Source organism: Lissotriton vulgaris, chromosome 12, assembly GCF_964263255.1.
Source record: "Lissotriton vulgaris chromosome 12, aLisVul1.2, whole genome shotgun sequence".
Taxonomy (NCBI): domain Eukaryota; kingdom Metazoa; phylum Chordata; class Amphibia; order Caudata; family Salamandridae; genus Lissotriton; species Lissotriton vulgaris.
In genome coordinates this window covers 82,938,785-82,957,473 of record NC_141700.1, presented here as the reverse complement: position 1 = coordinate 82,957,473, position 18,689 = coordinate 82,938,785, and the positions used below count along the sequence as shown (strand labels likewise).

The window sequence follows — 18,689 nt, the reverse complement described above, 5'->3', positions numbered from 1 at the left end:
ATCAGACCCAGGTCTATGAATTTACTTGTCACCTTGGTGTGCTTAGTATGCGGGAACCAGAGCAGTAGGCACGCCGCCATGTCGAATTCTACCTCCCTGTCAGTCACTTCATTCAGGAGCTCCCCTACCTCCGCCCAATAGGTCCCCAGTTGTGGACACCCCCAAAACAAGTGGTCCATGTCCGCCCCTAGGGACGAACACCGGGGGCAACAGGCATCCGGCACCCGAAAGTACCGCTGTAGTTTCTCAGGAGTTAAATAGGCCCTATGGAGCACATAGAAATGGACCTGCTGAAAGCGCGCGTTCCTAGTGCCCTTCCACGTGCGTCGCAGGATATGGCCCCATGCCGTATCCGGTATGGGCCGGCCAACGCTCACCTCCCATTTAGCTTTGAGCCCGTGGAGTGGTTCCAGCCCTTCGTTCAGCATCCTATTATGGAGGCACGTCACAGCTTTGAATGTACCAGCCGCCATTACTACATATTGGCACGCCATAGTCGTCGCGGGCTCCAAGAGCCCCTCTTTCCAGTGCTTTTGTACGGCAGCCACAACTGCCGCATGTAGGAGGAAACCCCCCTCAGGCAGTCCGAACTGGTCCCGGAGCACTTCGAACGGCGCCAAAGCCCCATCTACGTACAAGTCGCCCACCACCTGCAACCCCGCCTCCTCCCAATCCAACAACGGGGACCAATCTCCTCCGTGCGGCAATGCCGTCAACATCCCGATCGAGATCTCCGGGGCATAAGGCCGCGATGCCCTCGCTCTCCGAAGGCTCCTCTGCCAGCACAGCCGGAGCGTCCGCTCTTCCATGGTGAGGGCCCGTAGCTCGAGCCGCTGCTGCATGATGATGTAGGACAGCACGTGGCGCTGTATACCCCGATCCCGGTCCTCCTCCGGTCCCCGGAACACCCTGGCTACATTCTGCGTGAGGACCTGCAACTGCGCCGCTAGATAATACAGCTCCAGGTCGGGCACGGCCATGCCCCCTTCCAGCTTGGGGCGAAGTAGCGTGCTCAGGGCTATTCTGCGGCGGCCATGCCCCCATAGAAAGCCAGTTATCATTGACCGCAGTTCCTTGAATACCCCCTGGGGTATCCAGACAGGCAGCGTCCGGAAATAATATAGGAAGCGGGGGAGCGCCACCATTTTCAACAGTGCTATCCTGCCCAGGACTGTCAGCGGGAGGGTCGACCAGAAAGTCAAGCTGCCCTGCAGCGCCCGGATACAGCGGCCAATGTTACCCTCCAAAAGGTCCGCGGCCGAGTGGTAAATGCGGACGCCCAAGTAGGTGATGCAAGAGGGTTCCCATACCAAACCCAAATCACTGCTAGGGGCTGGCGATCCCGCTCTCAGCGGAAACACGCAAGTCTTCGCCCGATTGACCTTAAGGCCCGACAGCCGGCCGAACTCAGACAGCAGATCCATCGCTCCAACCAATGCCCCCGAGGTGTCAGCTAGGTACAGGAGCAAGTCATCCGCATAGAGCGATATATAATGCCATTGCCCATCACTCACTATCCCCGCGTATCGGTCGCCTGACCTCGCATGGACCGCCAAGGGTTCCATCGCCAGGGCAAACAACAGAGGGGAGAGGGAGCACCCCTGTCGTGTTCCCCTGCCCACCGGGTACGCCTCAGACACCAGGCCGCCCAATCGTACTCTCGCCGTCGCCGAGGTATATAAGACCCTCGTCCACCTTCGAAACCCGTCACCCATGCCAAATCTCTCCAGCACCCCATCCAGGAAAGGCCATTCCAAGCTATCGAAGGCCTTCTCGATGTCCACAGACAGAACCGCCGGCACTCCCTCCCCATCCAAGATGGCGTCCATTATTCCCACCAGGCGGCGGATATTCATCGCCGTGCTCCTCGTGGGTATAAACCCGGCCTGGTCCCTGTGCACCAGGCCCGTCATATGCGGGGCCAATCTGGTGGCTAGGATGCGACTCAGGATTTTATAGTCCACCGTCAGCATGGACAGCGGGCGATAAGACCTCACGTCCTCGGCATCCCGGCCAGGCTTGAGGAGCGGTACTATCAAGGCCTCCCGCATGGACCCAGGCAATGCCCCCTTCTCGAAGGCTTCCGTATACACCACCAGCAGCCTGGGCGCCAGGTTGTCCACATAGTGTTGATAGAACTCGATGGGCAGTCCGTCCACCCCGGGCGTCTTGTTACGGGCCATATGTTTGATGGCCACCCGAATTTCCGTAAGCGTGATCGGGCTACCCAGTTCCCTCGCGTCCTCCTCGTCCAGGACCGGGAGCGGCCTCTCCCCCAAGTACTCCGCGATGTCCTGAACCCCCACTCCCAGCTGGCTCCGGTACAGTTCCTCATAGTATCCCCTGAAGCGGTCCAATACAGCCGCCTGGGAGTACACCATCTCTCCCTGCGCATTATTAACGCTGAGAATCGGGCAGCCCCTAAGTTCCGGGTTAGCTAATCTGGCCAAGAGGGTACCCACCTTGTCCCTCTCCGCGTGTGCCCTGATAATGTACTGCCTATAGTCATAACATCTCAACCGTTCCGTCTCTGCGGCTACCACTTCCTTCGCCTCCAACAACTGGGCCTGTAGGCCTGGCCTAGCTGGCCTGCGGCGCTCCAAGTCCCTCAAAGTTTCCTCCGCTTTCATTAGGTCATTCAGCACAGTCGTACGAGCATTCGAGAACCTGCCCAAACACACCCCTCTCACCACCACTTTCATTGCATCCCATTCAGTAGATCTACTCGCAGCCGTGCCTTCATTCACACCGAAATAACTATCAATGCCCTGCCGGACCGCATCGGCAAACACAGAATCCTCTAGCGTCTCCGGGCGAAGCCGCCATGTTGGTATCACTGAGCGCTCCCTCTGCCACTGGATATGCACCAATAGGGGGTTATGATCGGATATAGTCCTAGCCAGGTACTCCGCATGGGTAATCAATGGGGCTAGGGATCCCCCGCAAAGCACCGAGTCGATCCTGACATGTAGATCATGGAGAGCGGAATAAAAGGAATAATCCCTGGTTCCCCTGTGCCCCTCCCTCCAGACATCCAGCAACCCCCATCTTTCTTGCCAGTCCTTCCTGTGCGCGGCCAGCCTGCGCACAGGAGAGTCTACCAGGGGGGGATGGGACCTATCCAGAGCAACATCTGTAATCGAGTTGAAGTCCCCCCCTAGCACTATCGGACCCGCCAGGAAAGAGGCCAAGGACCCCGAGAGGCTATCGAAGTATCGGCCTTGGTCAGTGTTCGGTGCATAAACACAACAGAGAACCACATCCCGTCCATATAATCTCCCCTCCACCGCTACAAACCTGCCATCCGGATCTACTACTTGATTCAGCACTTGAAAGGGTATCCCCGCCCTCACCCAGATCAATACCCCCCTGGCATACGCCGAGTAAGTGGTGCCAAAGACCTGGCCCCGCCATCTTTTCTGCAAGGCAGCGCACTCTTTTTTGGTGAGATGAGTCTCCTGGAGCATAGCAATCTGAACCCCCCTGCGTACCAGGTATGCATGTACTTTGTGACGTTTCACCATAGTCCGCAGCCCCCGGACATTCCACGTTAGGCATTTCAAGTTAGGTAATGTCCCCATTCCAACTCCGTACAATCCGAATCAAATAACCACGATCCACGGCCCTCCCAATGCAGTTGCCCCCCCCCAAACAGTCCCAAAACTGAAACATTACCCAAACCCCACTCCCCAGGACAGAGCACACGAACCCAATGGCCGCCCCCATCCAAACCTTGAACCAACTTCTCACACACTTACCCTGTGGTCTCCACCACAGTCGACCTTAAGGGCCTAGGGGGGGGTGAGTCGCCGCCGACCCCAGCTTGCGGAGCCCGCGTCCCGCACTTCATCCCCTCCAAACACACAGCTCCCCCTCCCGGCAACCCGCCCCCCGTCAACAGGATATCACCCTACCATGAAGTCCCGATCTAGTCCCAGTTCTATCTCAGCCGCAGAAAATAACATCCGAAGTCTGTGGGGTTACTATCGGCCCCTTCTGGCTCTCCGCCTCCGAAAGTTCCTCTCCTGTTCTGCTGCCTTCCCCTCCCGAGTCCGTTTCGGCCCGTTCACTGTTCTGTTGCGACCCTGTAATGGCCGCCGTCGCTGCAAGTGCATCCCTCTTCTCCGCCGCCATTTGAGCCTCCCGTTTCTCCCGCTGGCGCCTGTTGCGGGATCTGATGCGTTGTGACTGCCGTACCTGGGGCTGCTTGGGTTGGTCTCGCCGGCTTTGGTGTGATCTGTCCGTCCCCGCTCTATACGACTCAAGCCATTGCCAGACTTCGTTCGGAGACTGGAAAAAGTGCGTGGTGCCATCCATGATAATCCGCAGTTTGGCCGGGTAGAGCAAGGAGTACTGGATGCCTTCCTCCCTGAGCTCCTTCTTCACAGCAAGGAACGATGCCCTGTCCTTCTGGACCGCCTGCGTATAATCCGGAAAGATCGTTACCTTGCTGTTCTCCACCTCATAAGGGCCCGACATCCTGGCCCGCTGGATGAGGAGATCACGGTCCTTGTAGTGGAGGAGCCGCACCACCATCGGTCGGGGGGGGCGGCCAAGTCCCGGCGGGCGAGCGGGCACCCGGTGAGCTCGCTCCAGAGTGAAAAATGGAGTAAGCCCCTCCGGCGCCACCACAGTGCGGAACCAGGTCTCCATGTAGGCCACCGCATCCTCCCCCTCAATCCGTTCCGGCAGGCCTACGACCCGCACGTTGTTCCGCCTATTGCGGCCTTCGGCATCCTCCGCTCCAGTGTGTCCAGTCGGGCCAAAATGTCCGTGATCCTGTGCTCCGCGGTCACCACCGATGGCTTCAGGTCCAGCAACAGTTGGTCATGATCCTTGACCCTATCCGCCAGCTTCGCGTGATCCGCGCGTAGCAGCCCCAGGCCCGTGGCCACTTGGGCAATGTCATTGTGCAATGCCTCCTTAGTGGAGGTAATCGCCTCAAGGATGGCATCCAAACGCCGGTTCAGCCGCTGTTCCTGATCAAGCTCCGGGGAGGGACTCTCACTCAGCCGAGTCGATGTCGCCGAATCCCCCTCGCGGCTCCCGGGCATCGGCCCTCCGATCGCCGCCATGTCAGGGCGCTGCGTCACAAGTCCGGCCACCCGTACTGCGGGTACACCCGTGGGTCCGTGCCTGCCACCGGGCACCGGGCAGTGCTATGTACCCGCCGACGTTCTCAGGAACAATGGCCAGGCGGACGAGCTCCGTTCCGTCCCCCCTCTTTGGCCTGCGGGGGGAAGGATGGGTCTTAGGGCGGCGGCCAGCAAGGGCCCCCGATCTTCTGGGTGAGTCGGGTCAGCGTCCCCTGGTCTCAGGACATCGCGCCGCCAATCCTAGTGTGCCGGGCAGCCGGGTGCAGGGTCCCTTGCTACTTAGCGACAACCGGACTCAGGGCTGAAGTTCGGGACCGTCCGACCTCCTCGCCGCCATTTTCTTCACACCCTGGGTTACACCTCGGCCGCCTCTTCTCTCGATCTCTTCGGGGCCAGCAGTCCCCCAGCGACTCCCCGAGTACGCCCGGCTGTCCCCTTACACTTCAGAGGGCAGGAGCGTCGTCTCCGGGTCGCCTAGGGTCCCGAAAAACAGGAGAATTAGCGGGATTCCGCGCGGAGCTGCGAGCTCACGCCGCCATCCCGATCGGCGTCCAAGCCACGCCCCCAACTATAGTAAGCTTCTCCATAGTTAAAACATATGAGATCCTTGAATGAGCCAGTGGCAGACTGGAATTAGTGCTTAAGTCCTGTGGTATCAGATTTTAATTGGTGTGATACATAGCTTCTCCTCCTCCTCCAGGGCCATCACAATAGAAGCAACTCTCACACTTATCACCACCACAGACAACAATTGTAGGGAACATAGTTTGCTGGGTACTGATTATTGGGCAGTAACATTTTTCATGATTCTGAGGGCACCAGACTGCCATTGTTTAACTCTGCAAAGAGATGTTTTTTGTGTGATGCTTGTCTTGTATCTTTAAAAAAATCCAAGCGTTAAACAAAAATAGAGTAAATGTCAGCAACAAAAAAAAAGAAACATGGCTGACACCAGTCACTGCTGTTTGAAATGACTTGTCGGCTGGGACTGAACTGTGTTTGAAATGCCAGACCAACCTTCCTTCATAGCCATTCATGCCCTGGGCATCCTGCCCATCCATCAAACCGATGATTTAAGCTGCGGAAGAAGAGTTGTCAGGAAGCAAGACAAAAATGGGGAGAGACCACTCACCTGAAACTAATTGTGACTAATATATGGCACTAAAAGTAATATATGGTATTGAAAGGAAAATGTACTTTCACCCGGTTGGTTTCCCCAAAAGTTGAGACTAACTTGGAATGTCATCAGACAGTAGAATTTTGGTAAAATGCCCCAGTCCTAGATTTAAAGCGAACTCTCAAGCATATGCAGCTCACATTGCTAAATATGCTTGGAGAGGAAGGTGAGGGCCAAAGACAGAAATCCTTGGCAGTTTGCCTCTGAAGCTAAAAGACAATTCCCGCAAGACTGAGCAGAAGATCTGTGCTGCTGTAGACTGCTTAAAGTGCTGAGAACTTGCCATGCATGCCAGAGGAACAGATTTAGTTATGCCTCAGCAGCATGCAGAGCTCCGCCAAACTGGACCAAGACAGGAGGCGCTGTATCAAAGCTCTGCTAAGTTGGATCAAGACAGGAGGCGCCATATCACTGTCAAGTCTGACACAAAGAAGCGGTGTCTTGAATGGCGTGCATTTATGACTCTAAGGCAGGCCCTTGTTGGTAGTGAGTCACTGTTGTAAGATCCTACAACCAGAGTATGAATGAGGCCAACATGAGTTAGCCCAAACTAGCAAACTGCCACTAGCCATGATCTCCTTCACCCTGCCAAACAAATGTGACATGTCCCACCAGAGTGCAAGCAGTTGTCTTGGTGGCCAGAGCAACATTGGAAAACAGAACTCTGGATCCACATTCCCACTGGAATTAGACATCAACAGCACAAGTTACAGAGACTGCATTCATGAATAATAAGGTTGCCCAATACCCTGAAGCCTATGCAGACTGCTGCAGAACTGTGCAGTGCAGACACAGGGTCTCCTTTTCTTCTCGCCAAGGACCTTGTGACTACCTCTGCTGCTTTTGAAATGGGCACCTGTGACAGTAACATGCTTGTGCACTCAGAAGACTATACTTCCATGGTCAGACAATCTGCTCGGCACCAGGTTCCCCACATTTAACTGTTTTCATACCAGACTTGCTTCGCATTATGAGTTCCCAGTGTTATGAAGAAGTCATCTTAAAGCCATACACCTTATTATATATGGAGTAGTATCTTTTAAAAACAACACTAAAAAGCCTTATATCTTTAAAAAAAAGATTGAGTCAGTGTACCTCACACCAGCAACCAAGAGTTAGCCTGTGGTACCCCCGGAAACTTAAAGGCTACGAGCAATTAAGGGAGCTCACAGTAGTATACAGGTCCTGTGTGTCCAAGGAATAGGTCACAAAGACTGTCCCAATTTTTGGTGGTCTTGAAGAGCACAGAAATTTAGCCTGACACCTTTGAACAAGCAACCTGTCTCAGATTAATCTGACAGAACTTAGCATATGAAGCAGATGCATGCAGCAGTTTACATACATTCTGTTCTACGCCGTGTTGGTAGTTGTAGTAAACTTGTGCTATGGTTTGGTTCTCTGTTGCAGGTACCCTATCTCTGCCAGCGTGGATAGTATAAATAAAAGGAATAAACTGTTGGTACCTCAGCAATGGCCAGCTTCTCTTGCGCTACGTATCCAGATATGTTGATCATCTCCATCCTATCCCTCAGAGGCTCCGGGATGGTATCCGTCATGTTCGCAGTACAAATGAAAAGCACCTGAAGAAAACAAATCAATGGCGTTGGAAAGACCTTCAAAACAGAGATGACTAACATGAACGCACATCAGTCTCAGTGGAGAAAAGACTGCATTAATGTAAGTCATGTAGGATCTTTTAGCAGTCACTGGCACGGTGTGAATCAACATGTGTAGGTTGATACCAGGAGGGAGAATTGGCTAGCACAGACACAAAGAGACAGGTTCACATAAGAGCAGCGAAGGGAAGATTGATAGGGCTGTACAAAGGAGAGGAACATCCAGCATTTCAGCTCCTAGGCACAGGCTATCAGTTCTTCTGTTTTCAATCATGCCCAGCTTGGGCAGGAAAGAGGAGATTGGGTCTAAACGCAGGAGACGGAGGCTGTTGGAAATAAATCTCTGAGCTTGTGCTTGCTAGAAGAAAACAAGTTACTTACCTGTAATTTTGGTTCCCCAGTATTGGTAACTTTCATAGAGCCCCATGCTTTGTATCATTCCCCCGTCGTCGGAATGGGAGCCTCGGTAAATAGAAAATACCATAGCAGTAAGTACAAAAGAGAAAACTAGGCCTAGGCCTCATCTCATTTTGTTGTAGCTTGTCCACCTCTTTTTGTAAAAGAGACCAAAAACTCTGTAACAGAACAGCATCACCCCTTAGAACCCTCCTGAGAGAGCCTCAGAGCCTCAGATTTTCGTAGCCGTTGTGCAACAGCCACTATCTCAGTAAAAAGGCCGAGCTTTCCCAGGGGAGGAGGGTGGGCACATGGGAATCTATGAAAGTTACCAATAATGGGGAACCAAAGTTACAAGTAAGTAACTTTTTTTTCTTGCCCCAGTGTTGGAACTTTCATAGATTCCCATGCTTTGTATCAGAGGAGCTAGCAGTAAGCCCTAAAGAACAAGTTACTTACCTTCGGTAACGATATATCTGTAAGAAACAGTAGTTAGTATTAGATTCCTTACCTTAGAATATCCCCAGGCGTCAGTCTGAATCCGGAAACTTTTGCGTAGCAGTACCCCTGCGCGTCGGTAGGCGTCGCCTGCAGGCGTCCCCTGCGGCTCCGCGTCAGTCGTCGGCGTCGTGCGCCGTGATGACGTCGCTGGAGTATATAGACGTCGCCTCGGCGCGCTGACGTCAGTTCTTTGCACACAGCTTTTCCGCGCCAGAACACGCAGAGCCATGTGAGAACCAACACTGGTGCCATTTGAAACTAGGGCCCTGAAAGGGATGTCCTTAACCCTAGGTATCAGTTCGCAGAACGGGGAGGATGGGTGGGGCGGTAAGGAATCTAATACTAACTACTGTTTCTTACAGATATATCGTTACCGAAGGTAAGTAACTTGTTCATCTGAAAGAAACAGGTTAGTATTAGATTCCTTACCTTAGAATAGATACCCCAACAATACCAACCCCGGTGGTGGGTCTGCGAACCAATACAATCCTACACCAGAAAGTCCTGGAGGACCGAAAGGCCAAAGAAGCCATCCCTCCGGACTTGACTGTCCAGGCAGTAGTGCCTCGCAAAGGTGTACAGCGAGGCCCACGTAGCCGCCTGGCAAATGTCCTGCAAGGGCACTCCCCGGCCCAGGGCAGTAGTAGCCGCCGTGGCCCGAGTGGAATGGGCCCTCAGCCCAACAGGAGGCTCCTTCCGAGACAAAGAGTAGCACGCTTTGATGCACAGAACGACCCACCGAGAGATGGTCCGTTTATGTACCGCCCGTCCCTTCTTCGCACCCACGTAGCCAACAAACAGTTGGTCATCCACCCGGAACTGGCGTGTGCGATCCATATAAAATGAAAGCGCACGTTTTGGGTCCAGACGATGGAGCCGCTCTTCATCCTTTGAAGGATGCGGAGGCGGGAAGAAGAAAGGGAGGGTGATGGACTGCCCGATGTGAAAAGCAGAGACGACTTTGGGCAGGAAAGAAGGTCTAGTTCTCAGAACCACCTTGTCTGGATGAATGGACATGAAAGGAGGTTTGACAGAAAGAGCCTGGAGCTCACTCACTCTCCTGGCAGAGATGATGGCAACCAGGAAAGCCGTCTTTAAAGTCAGGAGACGGAGAGGACAGGAATGAAGTGGCTCAAAGGGAGCACACATCAAGAAGGTTAGAACCAGGTTCAAGTCCCACTGAGGCATCACAAACGGAACAGGTGGATGCATGTGTGTGATGCCCTTCAAGAATCTTGTTACAATGGGGGACTTGAACAAAGAAGGTTGATCAGGCAGCCTCAGAAAGGCCGAGAGGGCAGAAAGGTAGCCCTTGATAGTGCCCAGAGCAGAGCCCTGCTGGGCAAGAGAAAGAAGGAAGAGAAGAACCTCAGAAAGAGGGGCAGAGAGAGGATCCACAGCCTTTGCTGTGCACCATGCCACAAACTTGTTCCACCGACAGGCGTATACCGATTTCGTGGAGGAACGCCTGGCAGCCAGAATCACATCACAGACTTCAGGAGGCAAGTCAAATGGCCTCAACTGTCGCCGCTCAATCTCCACGCATGGGGGTGGAGGCTGGACAGGTTCGGGCGGAGGACCGTCCCCTGCTGCTGCGACAGAAGGTCCTCCTGAAGGGGCAGGCGGATCGGGGGACCGACTGACATGCTGAGTAGCTCGGGATACCAGTACCTTCGAGCCCAGTCCGGAGCCACAAGGATGACTTAGGCCCGGTCGCGCCTGATCTTCTTCAGCACTCTGGGCAGAAGTGGTATAGGCGGAAAGGCATATAACAGGCCGCAACTCCACTCGCGCCGAAAGGCGTCGCCGTGCGAGTGCTGTCTTGGAAACTCCAACGCGCAGAACTGATGACATTGCGCGTTCTCTTCTGTGGCGAATAGATCTAACCAAGGCTCTCCCCATTGCCGAAAGAGGCCTTGCGCCACGTCCGAGTTCAGACGCCATTCGTGATCCATCGAGCACCGACGGCTGAGTTCGTCCGCCCTGGTGTTGAACCGTCAGAGTCACGCCCTGACGTTCCAGCCATTGCCAGAGGCGCAGAGCCTCCTGGCAAAGGGTCCACGACCCCACCCCGCCCTGCTTGTTGCAGTACCACATGGCGGTGGTGTTGTCCGTGAACACCTGCACCACACTCCCGTTGACAAAGGGGAGGAATGCTTTCAGTGCCAAACGAATCGCCCGGAGCTCCAACAGGTTTATATGGAGCTGGGACTGCGCCGGAGACCAGATGCCTCTGATCTCTGCCTCTCCCACGTGGCCTCCCCAGCCCTGGAGGGACGCATCCGTCACAACAACGTGCTCCGGTTGGGGAATGGAGAGGGATCTGCCTCTGACCCAATCGTGGTCTGTAAGCCACCACTGCAGCTGTCTTGCAGTGCCCTCTGAGATCAAGACATGGTCGGACAGGTTGCCCTGATGCTGGGCCCACTGAAACTTCAGGTCCCACTGCAGAGCCCGCATCCGCCACCGGGCGTGATGCACCAGAAGGATGCAGGAAGCCATCAGCCGCAGCGTCAACCTGACCGAAACCCGGGATAACGGCTGAAAGATGGGAATCAAAGCCTGTTCCGGAGGATAGACCCGAAACTGCGCCGAGTCGAGAACCGCTCCGATGAAAAGGAGCTTTTGAGAGGGATACAGGTGTGATTTCGGCACATTGATGGAGAACCCCAGCTCGTGCAGGAGGTCTGCCGTCATCTGAAGGTGGTGGACGACTGTCTGAGGCGAGCCCGCCTTCAACAACCAGTCGTCTAGATAGGGGAAGACTGAGACCCCCAATCTGCGCAGATGGGCTGCGACCACCGCCATCACCTTGGTGAACACCCGTGGGGCGCTGGTAAGGCCGAAGGGGAGCACGATAAACTGAAAGTGCTCTTGGCCTACCGTGAACCGCAGGTAACGCCGGTGGGCCGGCGGGACGGGGATGTGAAAATAGGCATCCTGCAAGTCCAACGCTACCATCCAGTCTTGCGGGTCTAGAGCAGCCAAGACCTGAGCTAATGTCAACATCTTGAACTTCTCCTTCCGGAGGAAGCCGTTGACGTTCCTTAGGTCCAAGATAGGACGTAGGCCCCCTTTGTCCTTCTTGGGTATCAGAAAGTAGTGGGAATAGCAACCACGTCTTACTTCTGGCCCAGGAACGCGCTCGATGGCCCCCTTGGCCAAGAGGACCGTAACTTCCTCCCTCAGAAGTGCCAAGTGGTCCCCCGACACACGGTGGTTCTGCGGTGGCATGGCTGGAGGAGTGGTCTCGAAGGGGAGGGAGTAGCCCCTTCGGACGAGCTGCAGCACCCACCTGTCCGATGTTATTGTGCGCCAGTGGGAGAGGTGATGGCGAACCCTGCCCCCCACCGGCGTCACATGGGCCTGAAAGCACGGATTAGGAGGATTTAGAGGTAGATGCTGCAGGGGGAGGTGTGGCCTGATCTCGCTGTTGTCCCCGACCGCCACCACGGCGGTTTCCACGGCCGCCACCGCGTTGATAAGTCTGTTGCGGCGCGTGGCTGGCAGCACGTGTGGGACCGCCCCTTCCTTGGCCACGAAAGGAGCGAAACGAACCCGTTTGCTGGCGCTGGGTCGAGAGACCCAAGGACTTGGCCGTGACCCTGGAGTCCTTAAAGCGCTCCAGCGCGTGGTCCGCTTTGTCGCCAAACAGGCGACTGCCATCAAACGGCATGTCCATTAATGCACTCTGGACATCTGCCGAGAAGTTGGCGGATCTCAGCCAGGCGTGGCGACGAATCGCCACCGTCGTGGACATCGCTCTGCCCAGCGAGTCGGTCGTATCAAGACCACACCTGATGGAGTATCTTGCTGCGTCCCGGCCTTCAATCATAGCCTTGCCGAGCTTAGCCCGTACCTCCGGCGGGCATTCAGGCAGCAGGTCCGCGACCCTATCCCACAGAGAGTGGGAGTAGCGGCCCCAAGAGGCACGCGGTGTTGCAAGACCGCAGTCCCAGACTCAGGGACGAGAAGACCTTTTTGCCATACTGGTCGTACCTCTTTGATTCCCTGTCGGGCGGGGCCGACGGGAATGCGGTTTGGGAAGTGGAGGCCTGGATCACCAGACTCTCAGGGGTGGGATGGGTGGACAGAAACTTGGGGTCGTCCGAACACGGACGGTGGCGTCTGGCCACGTTCCTATCAACAGGCGAACCTGAAGCGGGCCTGGACCACGTGCCCAAAAGAACGTCAGTTAAGGCCTCATTGAACAGCAGCAGTGGCTCCTGTGGGCATGACTGCGGTTTGAGGACCTCAGTGAGGATGTTAGTCCTCACGGCCGCGACGGGGAGCACAAGGTTTAGGGCCTTGGCAGCCCTCATCAACACCACTGAGTAAGCTGCCCCCTCCTCCGAAGCCACGGTAGGAGGCGAGACAAAGCCAGGGTTGGGGGAGGTATCCAGACCACTGGCGTCACCCAAGTCACCCGTCCAGTCCACGTCATACTGACACTCGCGGGTCAGAGGGTCCTCAGACCCCTCACACTCCTCTCCGTAATCTACATCTTCCCCATATTCGGAATAAACAATGTAGACCGGTTCCTCGGGGTTCACAGGCCCCATCGGCGACGGACTCGGCGTCGGACGACGCCGGTTCGACTCCGCGTCCGGAGTCGGAGAGGGAATGGGGGCTGCGCCGCCCGGAGCACCGTCCGGAGCCGGCGCCGCGTGGGGGCAGCGCCAGGGGTTGCCCCGATGGAATCGGCGCCAGAGAGGCCGGTTGACCAGCCGGCGTCGACCCTGAGGGCCCCTGCGGCGCCGGGGCCGGAGCCGTCGGCGGCGCCGGGGCCGGAGCACCCGAACCGCTAGGGCCCCCGGACGGGACCACAGGGCCCGAAGGCGCCGCAGAACCCGTCGGAGGAGACAGAGCCCTCATGGCCATGAGGAATGCCTCTATCTCCTCGGGCGACGCGCCTTGCCCAGGGACCGCAGGGTATGGAGCAGGCCGCGTCGGCGACTCACGCGGAGCCGGGCCACCCGAACCCCCGGCCACATCGTGCGAGAGTCGGGGGTACGATGACGACGCCCCGACTTCTTGTGCTTCCTACCTGAGGAACCAGAGGAATGGTGACGACTTCCGGAGCGCTCGTGACGGCTCCGCGACCGCTCCCTCGACCTCCGGCCGGACCGGGACCGCTCTCGACACGGGGCGACACCCGGAAATCGAGCAGCTTGCGGGACCGCTCCCGTCTAGCTTTATTCGTCAAGGCCCGGCAATCGACGCAGGCGTCCACGTCGTGGTCGGGGCCCAGGCACCGGAGGCAGAGTCGGTGATGGTCCGTGACCGACATCGTACGGTCACAGTCATCACAGTTCTTAAAACCGGGCATCCTACCGGCACCGTAAGAAGAGTCAAAAAGATCAAAGATCAAAAAACTGGGTCAAAAGACCGGAGTACTGCACTTCTCGGATATGCGCTAACTGGCGCGGAAAAAAAGAAGAACTGACGTCAGCGCGCGGAGGCGGCGTCTATATACTCCAGCGACGTCATCACGGCGCACGATGCCGACGGACGCGGAGCCGCAGGGGACGCCTGCAGACGACGCCTAACGACGCGCAGGGGTACTGCTACGCAAAAGTTTCCGGATCCAGACTGACGCCTGGGGATATTCTAAGGTAAGGAATCTAATACTAACCTGTTTCTTTCAGATAGCACATTTTGTTATAAGAATATCACCACCTTGCCACATAGATACTCACATTGGAAAACCAAATCTATATATACTTGTTACATTAGCAAGGACTATCAAAAGTGATACAAAATGTGCAACACAGGAAGGAGGGATTGTAGGGAAAGCTCACCTCTCATTGAAAAAGATTCCTCAGGACTGCCTGTCCAACAGCTGCATCATTCTTCGTAGAAGAATCCAGGCAGTAGTGTTTCGTGAAGGTATGCGTACTGCTCCACGTCGCTGCCCTGCAGATGTCCTTGATAGGGACTCCTGAAAATAGAGCCACTGACGATGCCACTGAACTTATGGAATGTGCACGGACTCCTCTTTCGAGCGGTTTGCCCGGTTCTTGATGGCAGAACTGAATAGCACTGGGGATCCAGCGAGAAATGCTGTGTTTGGATAGCAGAAATCCTTTCCGCGGGGCACTGTAGGAGACGAACAGTTGTGAGGATATCCTAAAAGGTTTTGTGTGCTCCAAATAGAACTTTAGACACCTCTGAACGTCTAAAGAATGTAAGGACCTCTCTGCTGGAGTAGTAGGTCGCGGGAAAAAAAGACTTCAAAATCAATGGTTCATTCAGATGGAATTCAGACGGAACCTTCGGGATGAACTTTGGATTTGTCCGTAGGATCAGGACATCCCGCTTGATGAGAGAGTGTAAGGCAGCGTTTGGAAAATGTAGGTGGGTCCAAGATACCATCTGTTCAAACCAAAGTGGAAGTACAAGAGGAGTGGCAATATTGATTAGGGCAAATGTTGGGATTAGGTTGGGAAAGTATGAGACTGATCAGACCGGGAGGTGGCAGGTGGCATCACTATCATGGAGTAATACCCCTTTCACATGTGCAGCCTACTATGGGCCAAATCAAGATGTTCCGAGGGCCCTAATGAAGTTAAAAGCCAGTATGATGGATTTTGCTGGACCCGTCATACTAGGGGGTGATTTTAACAAGATTTTTTATGAAAAAATGGACCGCACATCCAGGGTTAAATTCGCACCCCCGCAAAAATAACGGACGAAGCTTAAGAATATTATGAAGGATTTTAATCTTTTAGACGTTTGGAGAGTTAAAAACGATACAAAAAGAGATTATTCCTTCTATAGTAGAAGACATGGACACCACTCCAGAATCGACGACTTCTTCTAGATTAATTTTTCTTTTCTGCAGTGGAGTCTATCTCTTATATTACTGCACACATCGTCAGACCACTCGACTGTTGAGCTTATAGTTCATTTTAAGCAGAAGGAACAACAGAGGAGATGGACATTGGATAGGGCCTTGTTATCACAAGAGGAGGTTGAGCTAGTTTTAGCGAAACAGACCGAGGATTTTGTTAGGCTCAATAATGGCTCAACTAGCAAGCAGGTGATATGGGAGACATATAAAGCTTTTATTAGAGGCTCTTTGAGTGCCATGATGATCAAAAGAAATAAACTTAATAGGAGGAAACAGGAAGAGGGTCTCCTGAAGCTAAAATTAAAAGAACAGGAGCTTCAGAGAGTGTCAGCCGACCACTCAAACATTAAATCTCGCCTACAAAAAGAGCTTGATGGCTTGCGGGCAGCATATCAAGCAAGCCTTGATACAGCCCTAAAAGAAAGATGGGATGCTAGCAAGCTCCAACATTTTTCATATGGGGAGAAATGTGGCCGTCTCCTAGCATGGCAATTTCGGGCAGATAAGATCAGAAACCAGATTAACAGTCTATTTCTCCCAACCACAGGAGATATCACCTACGATGAGGATTTAATAAAGGAGGAGGCCAAATCTTTTATGCAGAGTTTATATAAAGCCAACACCAGCCACTCTTTACAAAGGGTGGAAGAATGGTTGGGTAAGATACAGCTCCCTAATCTATCGGAGGGTGATAAGATCTATCTTGCCTCTGATATCAGAGAATGTGAAGTAAGATCTCAGATCAGTAAAATGGCTAAAGGAAAGGCAGCGGGTCCGGATGGACTTCCAGTGGAGATATACAGCTTGGTTTTGGAGCAAATAGTATCGGTCTTAACAGCATTGTTTAATAAAATCCTTCCGAGTGGAGAGAGGGCCCCAAATTCATGGTCAGATGCCACCGTCACCCTAATACTAAAGCCAAATAAAGATCCATCAAAAATAGAGTCCTACAGACCGATTTCTTTATTAAACTCAGATTACAAGATATTTGCAGGGGTGTTAGCAGCGAGACTGGCCAAAATAATCAAAACCATTGTCCATCACGATCAGAGGGGCTTCATCCCAGAAAGGCAACTTAATGAGCTAACATTCCAAGCAATTGCAGCGATTGATGTTGCAATCGATAAAAGCTCCCCCTGACCCTTGCAGCGGTAGATGCCGGCAAGGCTTTCGACTGAGTAGATTGGTCATACCTGTGCCAAGCGTTGACAAGTTTTGGACTCCCAAACAATTTCATAACAGCTATAAGGTCTCTCTACTGTTCCCCACGCGTAAAGATCTTAGTCAATGGATCCCTCACTGACTGGGTAACCATTGCACGAGGAACCAGGCAGGGCTGCCAGTTATCGCCTCTGTTGTTTAATTTGTACATAGAGCCATTTATTTGTGTGCTCAGATCCGACCCTGTAATTAAGCCTTTTAACATCTCTAATTTGGAATTAAAATATGAGTTATATGCTGATGACTTGCTTATGTTCACCTCAAATCCAGCGGAAGCACTTCCTAGATTAATAGATTCAGCCGAGGCGTTTGGAGATATCTCATGGTATACCATCAATAAAGACAAAACTGAGATTATGGAGTGGAACCAAGAACTAGCAACTGAGGGATCAAAACTAGAATGAGATACTTGGGGATACATCTGGCACAAAAAATTGAAGATATAGCCAAAATAAACTTTGATAGAGTCTCAAAAGATGTCTGTACCCTCCTTCAACGGTGATCATCTCTCCCATTAAATATCTTTGGGAGAGTAAATTTGATTAAAATGATCAGTCTTTCAAAGGTAACGTTTCTGTTTAATTCCATTCCTTTATCCTCTAACACACCAGCTATTAAAAAACTACAAGGGAAATTTGGATCCTTTATTTGGAATTCAAAATCTCCGAGAATTTCTTTGAAAAAACTCAGGCGAAGCCTAAAAACAGGAGGGTTGGCCTTTCCAGACCTTTTTGTTTATTGCCATGCATTCCATTTTAAAAATTTCAGATTAATGGCTGAAAAAAACGATTTATCTTCCCTATGTATATTGTTTAATGCACTATTGCAAGACATACCACAGGGACAAGAATTCTTTCTTTTTAAGTTCGGGGACCCAAAGTTTTTTAAAAAGGTTAGACTAAAGACTCTGGGGGCAGCTCTAAGAAATTGGATATACATTAGAAAAAGGCTTGATATTCCATATCATGCTGCACAAGCACCGATCTGGGACTCACCCAGTACACCGGCTTGTCTTGAAGATTGTCTATCTCGGCCGCTGAGGATGGCTGGGTTAGAACATTGGGATGACCTTCAGCAAGACTCTAAGCTTTTAAGCTGGGAGATGTTATCCAATTTGACAGGTGGAACACTCACTAGATTCAAATATTACCAGCTGTCCGGATGGTGGTCCACCTGATCATGGATCTTCAATTAATCTAATCCTAAATTTGATTTAATAGCTAGGAGTGTAAAATGGAAAAAACAAATTTCGTACTGGTACACAGCTATGTTAGACGCGGAGAACGTCACAGAACTAGAACTACAAAAACTCTGGGGCAATGTTTTAAACTTGGACGATGGAAATATTGAGGTTCTGTGGTCTGACTCTTTTACCATCCTGCAGGCAGTGGTCGAAACAGCTACATTAAAAAGAAACCACCTCTATACTATGTACAGGGCATATATAACACCTAAAAAACTAGCAAAATTTTCTAACTTAGACCACTTTTGCCCAAGATGTAGATACCCAGCAGCGGATGACGTTCACATGTTCGTAGACTGCCCGGAGATAAAAAACTATTGGGTCAATATTCAAGACTTTTTGGAAGATGCTTTTCAACTGCCGTTGGAGATCACTACAAGAACTATTTTTACCGGACTGGTCTCTGAATATAACATAAGGGATCCCTCTACAAAATGTATCTATTATGTCATCCTCCTAGCAAGACGTTCAATATGTAGAGCATGGAAGGATCCAATTCCCCCCACCTTTTCAAATTGTTTAAAACATATTATTTTTACAAGTTCATCTGACATGGCATGCAACCCCACAAGTTTGGTTAAAATCT

General features: G+C 52.7%; 1 protein-coding gene across 1 annotated transcript in view; it reads right to left on the bottom strand.

Annotated features, from left to right (window-relative positions):
- Positions 1-18,689, bottom strand: part of LONP1 (lon peptidase 1, mitochondrial) — a 68,574-nt gene that overhangs the window by 14,277 nt on the left and 35,608 nt on the right. The window contains exon 13 of the mRNA XM_086947254.1: positions 7,737-7,853. Coding sequence (XP_086803380.1) covers positions 7,737-7,853 — 117 coding nt within the window. The remainder of the gene's footprint in view (positions 1-7,736; positions 7,854-18,689) is intronic.